The sequence below is a fragment of the Arvicola amphibius genome, chromosome 2 (genome assembly GCF_903992535.2).
Source record: "Arvicola amphibius chromosome 2, mArvAmp1.2, whole genome shotgun sequence".
Lineage (NCBI taxonomy): Eukaryota > Metazoa > Chordata > Mammalia > Rodentia > Cricetidae > Arvicola > Arvicola amphibius.
Window position 1 is genome coordinate 45,790,441 of NC_052048.2, and position 17,930 is coordinate 45,808,370.

The 17,930-nt window shown below is 38.2% G+C and overlaps 1 protein-coding gene across 1 annotated transcript in view; it reads left to right on the top strand.

Annotated features, from left to right (window-relative positions):
• The window catches only part of Cntn3 (contactin 3), a 313,843-nt gene that overhangs the window by 265,651 nt on the left and 30,262 nt on the right, over positions 1 to 17,930 (top strand). The window contains exons 13-15 of the mRNA XM_038319459.1: positions 15,703 to 15,820; positions 16,595 to 16,753; positions 16,845 to 16,994. Of these exons, the coding sequence (XP_038175387.1) occupies positions 15,703 to 15,820; positions 16,595 to 16,753; positions 16,845 to 16,994 (427 nt within the window). The remainder of the gene's footprint in view (positions 1 to 15,702; positions 15,821 to 16,594; positions 16,754 to 16,844; positions 16,995 to 17,930) is intronic.

The window sequence follows — 17,930 nt, forward strand, 5'->3', positions numbered from 1 at the left end:
ATTAAGCCAAGCCAATTTTGGAGTGCTTCAAGTCTGCTTTTAAATCTACTTTATAGGTAGGGTTTATAATAAAATAGTACTTGAGAGGACTTGACAGCATAAGCCCTCGTAATAGAATGAAGGGCCTTTTCATAAAGAGCCTTGTATTTCTCCCTTTAGTCCCTGTTTTACTGTCAGTCAGTTCACTTGGTAATGAACATATAAGCCTATGTCAGTACATATATAGTCACACACATAGTTTCACTCTGGATCTAATACAGTGTTTCTATTAACTTGACCAAGTAATAGTTTTTTGAATGTCCATGTGTTTTTATGTGTTCATGTACATTGATGTACATGGTGTGTCTACCTACTAGGGGTGGTTATCTAAAGGTCCAGAAATTTCCTCAATTGTTTTTCCACCTTATTCTTTCAGGTAGTGTTCATTAGTCAAACCTAGGGCTCCGATATGACTGATCTTGCTAGCTAGCTTTGCTCTGTAGTTCAGGTCTCCAGTTTCCAAGGCTGTCATTCCAGGGAGGTGACCATGCCCAAACTATATTGTATTTATTTATTTAGTTAGTTAGTTAGGTAAGTATATAGGTAGGTAGGTATGCAGGTAGGTAGTTAATGTGTGGGTATTTTGCCTGCATATATGTTTGTGTAGCGTGTGTATGCCTGGAGCCTGGAGCAGCCGTGAGAGAGCATCAAATCCTCTGTAACCTGAGTTATAAACAGTTGGAAACTCCCATTGGGTATTCTCAGATTTTAACCCAGTCCTTGAAGTGTATTCTGTGTTCTTCACCACCGAGCCATCTCTCTCCCCCAATCTGCATTTTTACATGGGTTCTAGAAATCCAGCCCTCTTTCTTGTAAGATAAACTCTGTAACTCCTGAAGCAGCTCCTCAGTCCTATGAAAACTAACATCCTCATTTTACCTTTACATTCACAACATTGCTGCTCTTCCTTTTAATGCAAATTTAGGTTTCTGTTCCATACATGTTTTTCTTCTCTCTGAAAGCTTTTAGCATTTACTGTCCTAAGGAATTATATTTCCTCCTCCCTTTGCAAAAAGCTATCCCTTGGGTCAGACTTTAAGAATGATAGATGCTGCTGTTATTGCTACTGTTTAGTTTTTGGGCAGTGGTGAACTTACCTCAGTCTTTGACTAACCAGTGCTTACTTATTCTGGTTTCTGAGAAGCAGTTCTAATTCTTAACCCCTCTCTAGTTTCCTGCAAGATTGTTTTGTCCACTATCTGGAGATTGATATGCTGTGCCTACATATGTTTTTGGTTGAGTTTTAGTTTGTCTTTGTCATTTACCATGTAAGGTATGTTTCTTGAGTACTGCACCATGTTGTCTGGTATGCATGAGAGGGAGTTTGCTGTCACTACACTACTGTTTCAATGCTTTTCTTTCTCATCTCTCCTCTTTCTGCCACTCCTATTCAACTTATTGACACTTCTTACATGTATGTCATAGTTCTTGAAAAATCACCTTTGTTTTCTTCCAGTCCACTTAAAATTTGTGTGTCTGTGTGTATGTGTGTGTGTGTGTGTGTGCATGTGTCTGTGTGTCTGTGTCTATGTGTGCCCACACATATCTGCCTAGGGATGCATGCACTCATACCCAAGCAGGTAGAAACTAGAGGATGATAAAGTACGTTTGCTCTGTCACTTTTTGCCTGTTCCTCTTGAGACTATCACTGAACCTAAAACCTGCAGTTTTTGTCTAGGCTGGCCAGGCAGCAAGCCCCAGAGATCATCTTGTCTTTACTTGTTCACATCCCACAGTATTAGGGGTATAGGTATAAGCAAGCCAAGCAAATCTGTGTTCATTTGGTACTGGGAATTCCAGTGCAGGTCGCCATGCACGCATGGCAAGCAATCTTACTGAGCTGTCTCCCAGCACTTTTTTATTCCAGTTTTTAAATTCTTTTTGTTATGAACTTAAGGATATATATTCCCTCCTGAGCTTCATCATTCTCTAATGAGCCCATAAAAATGTCATCCTTCATTTCTGCTACAGTGTTGGAGCTCTGTAACATTTCTGCTTAATTCTTATTCATGTTTTCCTGTGTGTTTATTTTCATCATCGGCATCATCAGCATATTAAGCTTGTTTTGATATTGCTAGTGTGATAATCCCAATGCTCCTTCTATATGCAATTCTTTTTTTTCTCATTTTTTATTAAAAATTTCCATCTCCTCCTCTCCTCTTCCCCTATCCCTCCCCTCCCCTCCACCCATACCCCCACTCCCTCCCTCTCCAGGCCAAAGAGCCATCAGGGTTCCCTACTCTATGTTAAGTCCAAGGTCCTCCCAACTCCCCCCAGGTCCAGGAAGGTGAGCAACCAAACTGACAAGGCTCACACAGAGCCAGACCTTGTCGTAGAGTTCAAGCCCATTGCCATTGTCCTTGGCTTCTCAGTCAGCCTCCACCGTCGGCCACATTCAGAGAGTCCGATTTGGTCCCCTGTTCCATCAGTCCCATTCCAACTGGAGTCGGTGATCTCCCGTTAGTTCTGTCCCACAGTCTCCATGGGTGAATGCACCCCTCACGGTCCTGACTTTCTTTCTCATGTTCTCCCTCCTTCTGCTCCTCATCAGGACCTTGGGAGCTCAGTCCGGTACTCCAATGTGGGGCTCTGTCTCTATCTCCATCCAACGCCAGGTGCAATTCTTAAGTCTCTTCAGACTCTGATTTTATCTTCTGGAATGCAATATAACTTATGTTGAAAGATGGAACTGTTATTGACAAAAGACATGGTAATAAGCCCTTACCAGTATAGCTTTAAGTTGTAGGGTCGGGGGATATGTTCTGTAGTGTCTCATAATTCTGTAAGAGAAGGTCTCATTCTTCTTACTCCTGGCCTGGATCTCTGGAGTAGAGTAGTAGGCTTCACTTCCTTTTTCTCAACATTTTCTTCCTGTTATTTGGGTCTGGATGTCTGGAGATGGGTGGAGTTGGCATTGCCCTCACTCAGGTTGAGTTGGATCTGATAAACCCCAGGAAATGAGACTAATAGAGCAGCTACTCCTGAAAGCAGTAGGGGCAGAGCAGAACTCTGATATCATCCCTTTTCCCTGCTTTATCCAGAAATTGGTATATTTTTCTTTTGATAGTAACTATGAGGGCTCCTGGAAGTACAACCAAGTTTGTTGAAGGCTACTTCTAACTGATCTTCCAAAGTGTCCCACATTCACCTGAGTTGGCTGCTCTCAGCACACAGCAATATGTTAAATACAGTTCAGAGTTTTTCCACATGATGTTGGTTTCCTTGGAAATTTCAGCTTGTGGATTTCTGCTCTGGCAGTGATGAACTTCTAGATTAGTGTGCTGTCTTATCCGTTTGCACTGTGCCCTGATTTCCATGATGCAACTAAGAAAAGTTATTTTTTTAAGTTTCTTCAGCTTTTTTACTTGTTAAGATAAAGTGGCAACTTCTATGCTCCTTAAGTAGAAGAAGCAGAAATCAGAAGTTTGCCTTGTGTTTCACATGCTACTTCCTTGTGTGAGTTGTATTGTCCACATTGTGTTAGATCTTTTACTCCACTTTCAGAATGAAAATCACTCTATGATGCAAGACATAATATTTAATGATACTATTTAACTGGTCTGGACATAACAAAGAAAGGGAAGCATAAAAGAGAAATGGGCTATGATGGTAAACACTATCAACTTGACAGGATCTAGCATCACTTAGAAGACAAACCTCTGTAGATGTCTGTATGGGATTATCTAGATTAATATAATTCAGGTGAGAAGACCCACCTTCATGGTAGCCAGCACCATGACATGGCTTGGAGTGTTAGCATGAGGAAAAGCGAGAAAGCAAGCTGAGCACCAGCGTTCATCATCCTGCGTGCTGACCACTGCTTCAAAATCCAGCTGCCATGGCTTCCAAATGAGACTGTTTGCCCCTTAAGTTGCTTCAGTAGGGGCATTTTATCACAGCATCAGGAAAACTAACTAATGATAGGTCAGATGGGATGATCTGAGCATTTGGAGTAAATGTAGAAGTTCTAAGTGTTTGAATATATAAGTTATTATTATGGAAAGCAATCTGGATTTATAATACTTTCTCTTGGATCATTTTTAAGTCAGGTTATTAATAGTCACATTAACCACAAGCCTATTCTTCCTTTTTTTTTGAATATACCTCTGAGTTCACAAATCTGTAGTTCTGAAGCAGCAGAATGACTGCGAAGACAAAATAACCTGAGATGGTACTGAAAATAGTCAGATCTCTCTACGAGGACCTCTCTAAAGAGGGGCATCATCTTCTCTTTGAGCTTTCAGAAGTCCTTTCTCTGGACCACACACAGAATACTGACATAAAAGGAAGGGTGTCTAGTCTGGGATTTGGCTATCTTTTAAAACTTATTTTAGGTATGTGACATAATCAGCTTAGAACAGCCTAGCAAGATGAATACTGGTGAATAAATACCATCCATCCACAATTCTTCCTCCTTTGAAGTTCTTCTTGAAAAAACCCAAAGATATGGCTGAGAATATGTTGAGTCCTTCCTATGGTTCTTGCATGTCTGCTGCTTCAAACACTAGCAACATGGCCTCCTCTGGCCACCTAGCATGATGTGGCAAGTGTGTTTCCCTGAAATGGCATCAAGGTTCCCAGATTACAGGTTCTGATCAACTCAGTAAGAGCCATCCTAATTTGACAGTCATGTGAATGAGCTTCTCAGCCCCTAATCAAGCCAGGTGTGTTAATATGTTCCACAGGGATGACTTTACTATCTTGACTGCTCTTCCCTGAGCAGAATAAATGAACCTTCTTTGAGCCACCAATGAATTTCTGGTCATTACTTTGAAGTCGTGAGTGATGGGTAGTAGAAATAAACAACAGGTGTTTAGCACATCTTAGCCACCGTGTCACTGGGCTTTCAAGTCCTGTGTACCAGACATGCTGCAAAGGAGAGCTCTATGCTTGCTATACTTTATTCATATAAAAAGAAAAACAAAAATAATTTATGTAGCCAGGCAGTGGTGGCACATGCCTTTAATCTCAGCACTCAGGAGGCAGAGACAAGTGGATATCTGTGAGTTCCAGGATAGCCTGGTCTACAAGAACTAGTTCCAAAGTTACAGAGAAATCCTGTACCTCCTGAAAATAATAATAATGATTTTTGTGATATATGAATTAAGTGGTTCCTCAAAGTAAACTCCTTTAGTTCAGAATATTTCCATTCTATGAAATAAATGTCTAATGAATTAAGAGTTATCCTAGAATGACATAGGTTGCCGTATAGTATACATTTCTGTATAATTTTAAGAACTACTCTTCTTATTGATTTATTTCCATAAATTTCACCGAACAATATCAATGCCATCGGCACCCAATGGTAGCATAATGTCAACGAGTCACCCTTTTGCTTGACTCCTACTCTCTGTTCCACAAACGGTATCTATGTTGCCTACACATATTTCTACACAGGATAAAACCATGTGTAGAAATGCTGTAACAGCTTAAGATTTCCCTAGAGTACAGCCCAGGTTAATAGCTATTTCACACATTAGTTAATTTAGAGTTGTTTAAGTTTACAGTGTAGTATGAAGTTAAAGGTAAGTTTAGAATTAAATATAGAATTCAGACTTTTAGAGTTGAGGAAGACTTAAGCAGGCATTTCAAGCTTTGTATTTACCAAGCAGTGAGTAATAGACACATAAAATCCCAGGAGATTAATGATTTTTGACCCTTGCTGCTTTTTAGAGCCATGTTAAGTGTCCCTTCTTTCCAGTTTATTCTACCATAATTTCTTAGGATACAGCCTGAACATTTCTGTCCATTTTTAAAAGATTCTTTAAGTTAATATAAACAAGCAGTATAAAAAGTTAGTGAGTTTAAATGGATCATAAGTACAGTAATAACAATATCAACATGGCAATAATATCATAAAAATAATAATTCAAGCAGAATATCTGCATTTTTCCAGAAACATAGACCATAAACTGAATGACAGTATTAAATAACAGTACATGGAATAAACCTCTTTCATTTTTCCATTTCATTTCTATAATTTAGGTTAATTATAGAGGACTAGTTGAGTATGGTAGCAGGTTTGTGATTATCAATGTTAATATTTGATCATCTCCTGTTTTAATTAACAGAGAAAAGGTCTTTGTCTCAGAGATTTTGACAATATTCAGCTAATTCCCTTTTCCAAAGTCTTAATGCTGAGCCACATTGCTTTCTGCCCATTTCTATTCACCTTGATTCCATCCGTTAACTATTATTGGGGTTATCAGATTCATATTTAAGACATAAATCACATTCACAATAACAATTTCCATATTAAATTAAGTTTAATAACGTCAGTCAGTTTTAGAAAAATTGAACATAACACTAAAATGTCATAAACGTTATAAAGGTGTTATATTGACTCAAGGGCAAGCAACACTAGGTTGACATCCCTGGGATAGGACAAACTAGTTCTTCTAAGATCCTCCGTGACAATGTGCGATTGTGTGAACATCCCACACTGGTCTGAGGGGGAAAGTACTCCCTAGTTACTGACATGAACTTAATGATTAGAAGCTGACACCTGTAGCGCAACTTAGACACTTTGCACAACCTAAAATATGCACAAATGTTCAACCAAGTTAGTGTGCTCCTAAATATGTCAATTGTTCAGAACACTTAGGAAGGGATAGGCTGAGACTCCACGTCATGTAATGGAATGATTATTCTGGTTTCTGGGCACCAAAGAATGTTGAACAAATTTTATATTAACAGGTTACATTCTACCTGCCTTATATATCACCTGTTCAGACAACCAGATGATTAAGCAGAGTCGTTAATCAGTCAGAAGAATTAATACTGTTTAAAACAGTCTGACTTGTTTGAATGCCTGAATGACTGCTGATTTCTTTTTTTCCGTGAGTAGACAGAATGCATATACAAAGAAGGTGACCTTGCTACAGCCACAGGAGTTAATGGGGGACAAGGTGTAATTTGTTTGGCCATCAATGCACAGGTTTGTTTTGTCTCTACATACTCTTTCAGGGACCTTTAGAGAAAAGAACACTAGCCAGGTTCCAGAAAGGATCTACAGGCTCCATTGTTTTCAAGGTACCTGGATGTGACTCAAATGTCCTGTTAGAATTTGAAAATCATTATGCTGAGAGACAGAATGGTTAATGTGGGACAATTGTTAGTAACAAACTGTGAACAGTGATAAGGGGAGGGAGCCCACTTACTCAACCCCACCTTCTAAAAATAGCTATCAGAACATGTTTCTTACTGTTTAAACTGTAAATTTTGTTCTTTGGAAGCCTGACAACCATGTTACCATAGACAGTGCTTCCTAAGGAATTGTGCTGATAATACGTTATATTCAAAGTTCATACCCCATTGTCAGTATAAAAGGTCTCCCCACTTCCAAAATATATGTTATACCTCAGTTCTTAATATATGGTAGACCAAAAATATAATTTTAGCTAACTTGTCATTAGTAGTAATGGTCTGTTTTTTGCCTGATATGGGTTATCACTTCATGTACTGTTTTTCTTTGTGATGAGTATTTTTTGATGCTACATCAAAATTTTCATTATCATTATTATCTAAAAAAGCAGGAAAGTTAATGATTCTCTTCTTTTTGCTATTTTATTAATATCAAAAAATAATTTTGCCACTAAATTCATTTGTGATATATGCCAGTGATATGGGAATAAGTGTTCTTATAGGGGAAAATATGTATAATTATCTAAATAATTGAAAGTGACATTAGAGGTTAGAGTTGTAACTCCCTGACAGAAGGCTTGTTGAGCCTTGCATGACCCTGATTTCAACTCTACCACCATGGAAACCTGAAAGAAAGGGGAGTGGGAGGAGGGGGATTGGAGCAAAGCTTGGGAATCAATCATAAATGTAGCCACCCCAAAGAGAAAAATAAATACTGTCCTTAAGCATTTAGAGATGAACTTGAAATTAGCTGTAGAGTACTTTAACTGTCTTGGAGTATTGGCCAGAGTCTCTAAAGGACAAAAAACATTATAATGACTATGTATTAGAGGGAAGTTTTCTGGAAAGGCTTCCATGATAAGTGCTGGTTATAACAAAGTGGCTGATCACACTGTAGAAGCTGAGAACCTGATAGCTGCTCAGTTCATGAAGCTTAGATGCCCCAGCATTCTCGAGATATGAAAGAGCTTGGGAGATTCTGGGGTCTCCAGTCCCGTTAGGAAGCTGAAGAAATCTGGTTCCGATGTAAGAAATGGACAGCAATCAGCAAGTGCCGGAAACCATGGTTTAAACAACACGCTTACCAACCCAGACAGGCAGGCAGCACTGTCTTTCCCTTGGACCTCCTTGTATCTTGACCACCCCTAGAATGCTCTACCAACTGTAGGGGAAGGGTCTGCTGATTTCCCAGAAGGAATAACTATGGGCAGATAAGTCTCTTAATTGATTCCTGTTCTAATCTAGTTGACACTTAACTTACATGCCTACATGCTGATAATAGCACATGGTTACACCCGTCATCTTGATGTCCCAGACACATTCAGCCGCCCTCCTCTTTGTGACTTACTCCAATAGGTTGTCCCCTCACATGCCTTAGAGTTTGCACCTATGCATGTGCCTTGAGGCAGACCTTTTCTTTTTCTTCTTTTCCTAGCTAACTTCTGCTTTAATACAAATTTAGCTCAGCTGTCAGTTGAGAGATAAACCTCAGAAAACTATAGATTTCTTCCGCATGATGTAACTTTTCTCACACTATAATTTTACACCAATTTGTGTAGTCGTTTGATTGCTCCCTGTTTGCTCACTGTCAGCGTCATAAATATAAGGACTGTTTCTCCCACTTAGGATCATATCTCTAGTAACTGAAGCGTGATAGTAGTTGCTTAAGAGGTTTTGAAGTTACCTTATTTTTTTATATAATATGATGCCTGTAAGAAGAAATTCAAATCTGTATTAACTGTGGAACATTATTGATGCCTTAAGCTTCAGTGTCAATCGTTGGAAAATTCTCTCTTAGTTTTCTTCTTCCAGTAAGCCTATAGCTACCAGTTTTGAAAAATTAATTTATTTCTAGAAAACTGAGAATCCCACTGCTAAGCGTTTAGAGAGAAAATTTAAGGAAAATGAGACAAGGAGGTGAAGAAAATGAAGGTTTGACACGCCTGACTCATGCTATTTGATAAAGAAGGAAAAATTAATAGTTTGGAAAAAGAACACAAAAATGAAGACAGAACAGTACAGACAGCATTCAAAGAATATTAGTGCTCATAGGAATTTACTGCAAAGTTATCAGACCTTTATGTAGTTTTATTTAGTTATCCTATACCGTAGATCATGGGTATGTAACCTTTTGGTTTCTATGGCCAAATTGGACAAAGAAGAGCCCTTTACCCATTAGGAGGAGTAGATTTGGGGGATGGGCGGGAAGGACTTCCTTTTCGGAAGAGAGGAAGGCTGGGGGGAGAAGTGTAGATGGAAAGTAAAATAAAATTAAAACTAAATTAAAATAAGAAAAGAATTATATGGGTTATGCATTAAGTATACAAGCACAAGTGAAGGCTGCTGAACCAAACAAAAGAAAACAACATCATCTGTGGGTAATTTTCATATCCACCCTCATAGGTTAGCAAAATGACCTCACAAAATAATCTAACTTACACATTAGTGTTTGTACAAAAAAATTAAATTGTGAAGCAAATCCTTGCTTGAAATCTTTAATAAAGAAAACGAACATGCCTAAGTAATGTGTTTTTTTTAAAACGTATTTTATTAAAATCATAAAAAAGGGCAATGCAAAAGTAGTCGAATACTTGATATTGTAGTTGAACACCAATGTATCAATGTCTTGTTTGATGATAATAAATGCAGTTATCAATGAATTCTCAAGGTTCTCATTGGATAGTTGGTTCTAACTTCACACGCAGTGTGCTTCTTTCTTAAAGATAGTTCAATAAAGGCACTAACAGAAAGCAATGATGGCCTGAATAAGGCATTTTCATGAAGTAAGATATGTATCTTTTGTGAAGACAGGTCATGTACGTGTTAGTAAAGAGACACGAGAAATATTTCTTTATGTTGAATGTCAGAGTGAAGCATTATTCACTCCATTGAAAAACGAGCAGGTAATAAATTTATGTAAACTCTAAAATAGAGTTGCAAATATATTAAAATATTTTCTAAAAATCTTCAAAACTGTTTTCAAATTATCTTTATCATATTGAAAAGCAAGGCTACATATCTTTGACTGTTCACAGGTCAGTGTTTACCTGTGTCAAAATGCAAAAAATATATTTGCCTAAATTTGTGTTTGCTCTAATTTCCATTTCATTGGGAACACTTATAATTTGAAATGTTATATGACAAGAAGGTTTTACCTTGAAAATTCATATTTAATTAATTTAAATAATTGGTTAATGTGCAAGGAGAAAATTCTTGTAGAGTCCCACCCTGAAGCAATGAACTACAAGCAGCTAATGACTATTTGTAAAAGGAAAATTAGCCTCTCCCAGGGAAAAGGCCCCTTACTGGTTTTCCAGTGCAGAGTGGTTAGCCCTGGAGCCGTTTATACATAGCAAGAAGAACGAACTCAGCAATTGTATCAATCCCTATACAAATAATAATCAAAGAAAAAGCTATCACCTTGAGGGGGTGGGGAAGGCATGTGAGAGATTCAGAGAAAGGCATTAAGGGGGGATTTGAGGGAGGAAAGGGGAGAGGAAATGTGGTATTATGTTATTTCAATTAAGAACCTATTTTATTTTATTCTTTTTTATTGTTTTTATTATGCTATACATTTTTCTCCACTCTCTTCCACTCTTTTCCCCTTCTACCCTCTTCCGTGATCCCCGTGCTCCCAATTTACTCAGATCTTGTCTTTTTCTCTTTCCTATTTAGATCCATGTATGTCTCTCTTAGGGTCCTCTTTGATGTGTAGGTTCTCTGGGGTTGTGGACTGTAAAGCTAGTTTTTCTTTGGTTTATATCTAAAAGCCACTTATGAGTGAGTACATGTTATATTTGTCTTTGTGGGTCTGGGTTACCTCACTCAACATGGTATTTTTTTCTAAATCAATTCATTCACCTGCAAATTTCAAGATGTCATTTTTTATTGCCCAGTAGCAATATTACTCTATTGTATAAATGTACCCTATTTTCTTTATCTGTTCTTTGGCTGAGGGGCATCTAGGTTGTTTCCAAGTTCTGGCTATTACAAATAATGCTGCTATGAACATTGTTGAGCACATGCCCTTGTGGTATGTTTGAACATCCTTTAAGTATATACCCAAAAGTGGCATTTTGGGTCTTGAGGTAGATTATTTATTAATTTTCTAAGAAATCACCATGATGTTAGAAGTCACAAAATAATTCCACACTAGTTCAGAATTATGAATAATAAAGGGTTATTTATTTAGGAGAGACTTACAGGTCACTGTCCTAGATAAGGAACAGAGTCTACATAAATAAAATGATAAGAATGCTAGATGTGACTGTTTATTTCTATTAAGCAGATTATTTGGCAAGAAAATGGCAGCAAAGTCGGGGTCTTCCTCATCACCTTTCCCAAGACAGCATGAAGTTGGGTTGCCAATTATCAAGGACAATCAGTGACGTGGGAGTTATACTCCAGTGTCAAGTTCCCTTAATAATCAATTAAAAGAATACTCACCTGTCTGCTAAATAATATTAAAAACCTATAGTTTGCAGTGATGGGTTAAAACATAATAATCATTTTGTTTCACTTACCAAGTCACCACTAAGTACATGTAAGTTCTGAAGCTTTCAGGTGGTCTGCAGTTGAAGATAACATCGTGTAAGCCGCACACTATCATAAACTGAAGCGATAAATGCATACAGACAGGAAGAGCCACATATATTGATTTGGGGTGACATGGAAGCACGGCATTGTCATCTATGTAGTATACTCTTAAGAAGAGCATGATCAAGTTATAAAACAATTAGTATAAACAATCTCATACCGATTTAAGTTTGTGAGTTTGTGTTGTGTGCATTCACTGCTCTCCTGTGCTGCAAGCAGCCTGCACACCATGTGCTAAATACCCCACCCCTGGAAAATAATCACCATGCTTCTAAATATTCTCTGATATTATGCAATGTTTGATAAGTATATTGGGAGGAAAAGTGCTGAGTTTTGACTAATTTTACTAAAGATTTTCTGGATATTCCTCTATGAGTTCTTTCATCACAGTAAACCAACAACTGTATTCTCTAAGGAGTCAAACTGATAGACGAAAGGGTCACTTGCATGTGTGTATATCTTCTCGACAGAAATTCTTTGGCAATGTTGGCATTTCTGGAAGTTATTACATCTTGATAAAAACCTTAGGATTTGTGACTAGCACCTTAATTTGAATTTGAATTATTAAATATTAAATCTTATGAGGAAATTAGAGTTAGACACTACAGTCTTATTATGTGAATACATTGGCTTATCGTTTCTCTAAAAGCCATGCACTTAGAAGTATAACCGTACATACTTTTATATTTTTGGCAGCTATTATTTCTCTACCAAAGTGTTAAATCCAATTACCTGCCACAAAATAAACTCTGTGATATAACCAACACTGAACTCAAGTGACAGAATATGGCTCTCATACAGATCATTCCTATGATCCTTCATTCTACCTTTTTTACTGAGACTACTAAGATAGGCCTATACTCTCAGCTGTTTCAGAAGCTGAGGCAGGAGGATTGCAAATTTCGGACCAGTTTGTGAGATGTATAAAGTTCTTGTCTATAAACAAACTAACTATGGATGTGATTGAGTGTGGAAGTTCACACGGAGTACATGTGAGGCTCCACATTCTACTCTTAGTGCTTGAAAAGCTAACAGCAAACACAAAAGATCATTGAGCCTAACTGTAACCATAATCTAGGTCTCTCATGTGATAAAAGGTATATCTTGTATTTATCTTTTATGTTTCTTAGATTCAACCATATCAATCTATATGTATTGCTCATTTATTTATGAGCAGACAGTATTTCATTAACTAAGTCATCTGAAACCTATTTTAACTAAGGTAGACAGTTAATTTCTTTGTTTTCCCAATAAATTTCCTTTAGTGTATATACACGTGCATTTCTTGGGGCTTAGCATAAGGAACAGAATTAATTGGAAATGGGTTGTCCATATAACCCTGCTTTAGGTGATATTTGAAGTGATTCAAGAAGGAGATGTATAGATTTCTTGTTCCAACAACAACAGCTCTAATCCCATATCTATAGCAGGTATTGAAAGCGTCTCTTTCATTTGTATTTGTCTATAAACAGTGTGTGCAGCATGGTTTTTATTTCACCTGTATTAAACACTCTAATTCATAAGCATAGCTTATTGTACACATGTAAACCTTGTGAGTCTGGCATCAGTATGTGTCCCAGAAAGCAGAGACTGTGTTGGGCAGGGCTCTGTTCTTAGGTGACTCTGAAGTATGAATCACGGTGCATGGTTTTGTTAAGGAGAATCTCAGATTCTAGAGCTCTCTTAAACGACCACACTTGGGTAGGAGACAAAGCACTGGAAAAGGAAGAGTACAAATAGAGTAGGAATAGGTGAAAAAAGATGAAGGTCCTGATGTAGGATTCCCCTCCGTATGCTATAAATATGTTTATTATAATTGGTTATTAAAGAAGCTGTTTTGACCAATGGCTTAGTAGAGTAAAGCCAGGCAGGAAATCTAAACAGAGATATAGAGAGAAAGTAGATGGAGTCAGGGAGACGCCATGTAGCTGCCGAAGGAGAAAGACGCCAGCTACCAGCTAGAACCTTACCGGTAAGCCACATTCTTGTGGCAATACACAGATTAATAATAGAAATGGGTTAATTTAAGATGTAAGAGTTAGCTAAAAATATGCCTAAGCTATTTGCCAAATAGAGTTGTAATTAATATAGTTTCTGTGTTATTATTCGGGTCTAGATGGCTGGAAAACGAACAAGGAGTCTCTTCTTACGAAAAGGTCCCTCTTAGTTTTTGCAAAATTTTCTTTCAGTTAAAAATTCTTCCACTTTTTCTATGTTGATCATGAGAAAAACAACCAAATGTACACCAAATACTTATATATACATAAAATGAAAATAAAGCAATTTATGAAAACATGATTGATTTTTTATTATATATCCTCTGCAGGTGAACCTGTCTGCATTTCTTTGGGGAAAATACCTTTGTTGTTGCTCAGTTTTGTTTTATGCTCAAGATTACATATTTCTCTTTCTTCAGTCTTCAGTTCTTCAGTAGGAAAAGTCAGTTGAGCTTCAAGTTCCCAACACCAATCTCTTCCTTACTCATTCTAGAGCCATAAACAACCAAAGGTAGATCTAAATGGCAAAGCAGATAAGAAAAGTACAGTTAAATTCTTTCTAATCTGTTTCAAAATGAGAAAGTAAAGAGAGAAGAATACAGGCCTCACCCAGTGCCTAGGTGGCATTTATAGGCCGTAGGGCTTCGCAGAAAAGAGGAAATTTCTATGGAAATGATAATCACCCTCCTGCGAGCATGAGGAGCTCATAAAACCAGAGGAGTTTGGAAAGGTCAGCAAGCAGGGATAGTTATCTTCAGGGACACATTTCTAAATAACCCTGAGGAGAAAGAGGGAGGGAAGGAGGGAAGGGGAAAAAAAGCTCAACTCGAGGAAAGTAGAAATGTGCAAACTGAACAGTTTTTGGATTATCATTTAATTATAGGCATCAATCACCTTACAGCTGCTTCTCCCAGTACCACAGAAATCCTATCTAAAGCCATATGATCCAACCAATGGAGAATACACAGGCCATTAGCAACCCCAAGGATGGGGAGCAATATGGAAGATATTAGCCTGAACAGGATTTTTCGGGAACTACCTAAAATTAGATCAGTCCAGTCCCTCTTGCCACAAACTCTAAGCCCATGCAAGAGTCAACTCCTTTTAATTAACACAATAAGCACTGTCTCGTCTTCTCCCAGGATGGACATGAAGTGATGATCATTTCGAAGTGCTTCTCTTTCCAGATGCTCTTATTTTAGTCTATATTTCCACTGATGTGGGAAACTGACCTGCAGTTAGTCCTTTTATGAATGTGAATTTATGTTCTCTGTAAATGAGGACCTTTTAAAGTTGAGCATTTAGATACACATTTGTTCCATTAATTGGTAACAGGGGATGCCAAAAAATGTCTTCTACGTAACTGTTATTTATGAGGTTTTAAAGTGCTTTAATTTCTTTTTTAAAGGGGGTTCATATTTTCTTGCTCTAAATTCCATAGCTTTTTTTAGGAATTAGATGACTTTAGTCTTTTAAGTTCCAACGTGTTGAGAAAAGAGAAAAATGTTTCAGCCCTAGTAATCCCCCCTGCCATGCCATATTTATCTCCCACTAGGTACCCAAATGCTTTCTCCTCTTCTCAGGAAGATAATTGCACTGGGGTTGCAACCAGAGAGAACTGAGCTGGTACTAAGCAGTGGATATAAAAAGAAGTGTTGCCTGGTGGAAGTAAATAGAATCTGAGACTATAATCTCTGCCCTCATTTCTTTTTGAAGCCATAAATACCCAGAGAAATGCTCTATATGCATATAGAAATGGGTATGCCATCCTGCATGGTTTTGAACTTGTCTTAATTTCCAGGTATCCTATGATTTCAGTGTCCTTACTACTTGCCACATAGTTTTCTCTTAACATGGATTGCCTTGCCTTTAAGATCCTTTGTGTTTTTTAAATATAATGATATTTCATTACCTGTTTCCCCAACAGAGTTCGTCTGGCGATTTAATGATCAGAAACATTCAACTGAAACACAGTGGGAAGTATGTGTGTATGGTGCAGACAGGGGTGGACAGCGTTTCATCGGCAGCTGAGCTCATAGTAAGAGGTAAGCAGTGTTACGTCCTGTGTTGTCTAAATGTGCTCCATGAGTATTGCTCACTAAAGGAAAGCTGTAGTGAGATACTACACAAAAATATAAGGCATAATATCGAGGTTATCCCTGACACCCATAAGCCAGAATATATGACAATAAGAATGTGTTAATTCAAAGAAATAAAAACCTCAACTGTGCCCTTCAAATAGTTTTTACTGTAATTGGCATTCCACAGCTGCTGCCAAGCCAATGTGTTTTTGAGCATGTCGTTAATTCAACAAATGTATTCAGTAGGAAAGAGAGGGTGGTACATATGTGTCTGCCTCCAAAAGCTTTATCCAGAGCAACGGGAAAATTTGCCAATTTGGGTTGTCTTCTAGGGTACTGATTCACTGCTAGGCTGAGAAATAGATGTCCAAAGTATATCACAGAATAAAACACATTGAGGTAGCAAGCCAAGTTGTGTTTCAGAGAAGGCCATACCTCCCAAAGCAGGGGATGCTTAATTTATCAAGGTACTGGGATGCCGCTGAATAGAGCATTGTTTTGTAGCTGGCACCTGTATTCACATAGTATTATACCACGGCTTCCTATCATGATCTCTCCACTAACAATGGGAATGCGGAAAAAAGTGGTAGTTTTATTGCCAGTTAAATGGCATCTTCCCTTAAGTTCTTTTGAAAGTGGCATCAAGTTGGAGGTATTAAAGTGATGATATAAGCCTCTTTGCTTTGGTAGAAGAGGATGGCGTTTATGGGATGCTCTTTGCATTCTTGCCTCCTTTAGGTTCACCTGGACCACCAGAAAATGTAAAGGTAGATGAAATTACAGATACAACAGCCCAGCTCTCTTGGACCGAAGGTACAGACAGCCACAGCCCAGTTCTATCCTATGCAGTCCAGGCTAGGACACCTTTCTCTGTGGGCTGGCAAACTGTCACAACAGGTAAAGTAGATGGGAGAAACAGAGGGCAGCAACTTAGAGAATGCGCACTGGCACAGGCTGGCTCTATATCTTCTGAACTGTTCCTTTGTAGTACCTGAGGTCATTGATGGCAAGACGCATACAGCTACCGTCGTGGAGTTAAACCCATGGGTGGAATATGAGTTTCGGGTAGTAGCGAGTAACAAAATCGGAGGTGGAGAACCCAGTTTACCCTCAGAAAAAGTAAGGACTGAAGAGGCAGGTTAGTGCTTTTGTTTTCTGAGTAATGGGTTAATAGATTTACTGGGGTGTATATTTCCATTAGCTTTGATCTCCCAGCCACCAAGAGATCTGTCTCAATATCCCATTGTCACAATGATATGACCTTTCTAATGGCAGACCTCCATATGGCATTTTTCAAAAGAAACCTGTAAGTGACTCTGTGGCATGGCATTTCAGTTCAGTCAGTTGCAGGCGATCATTAGTGTGTGTCGAGTGAATATGTTTTTGTCACTTAAGGTTATAATTACTATCTGACATAACTCCCTGTTAGCAGGGGAAACATTGTTTCCATTTATAAGAAGCACTGACAAATCAGCCTGATAACACCACTGGGAGCTATGCTGCTGAGAAAACTCATTCTGCCACCACGCTCGGCAAACGCACGCGGGCAATTGATGAGTAGGATATTATGGCTCCATAAGTGTCAGATTAAGAAAGCATCATTTTAAGAATTTATACGAGGCGGGTATTAACACGTGTCACAAGCTACTTTCATAATTCTAAAAGCATGCTTTCCTTAAAACTCAGAGTTAGCAGGTAAACCGTCCGTTGCTTTAGAGAGGCAATTGATGGGTACATCAAGGCTTCCCATTCCAAAACCAGTAATGTTAATTAAAATGAAGCATGATGTGCAGCAAATGTATCAGTTTAAGCACTAAGCCAAAGGAGAATGGAATATGTTTGCACATTGTAAATTCGCCTTTCCTCAGGATGGTATACCTGATGTTGGTTCCAGGTATTGTAAGAAACAGGTAACATGTGTCTGGCTATCCTCAGGGTCCGTCTGATATGCTTCCAGAAAATACAGCAGGTCGTATTACAAAGGCCCTCCATAGAATTTATATTCTAGTTTCATCTCAGGATTTACAAACCAAAAAGGTTCTCAGCGTGGGTGAGAAAGCTGATATCCATGGGA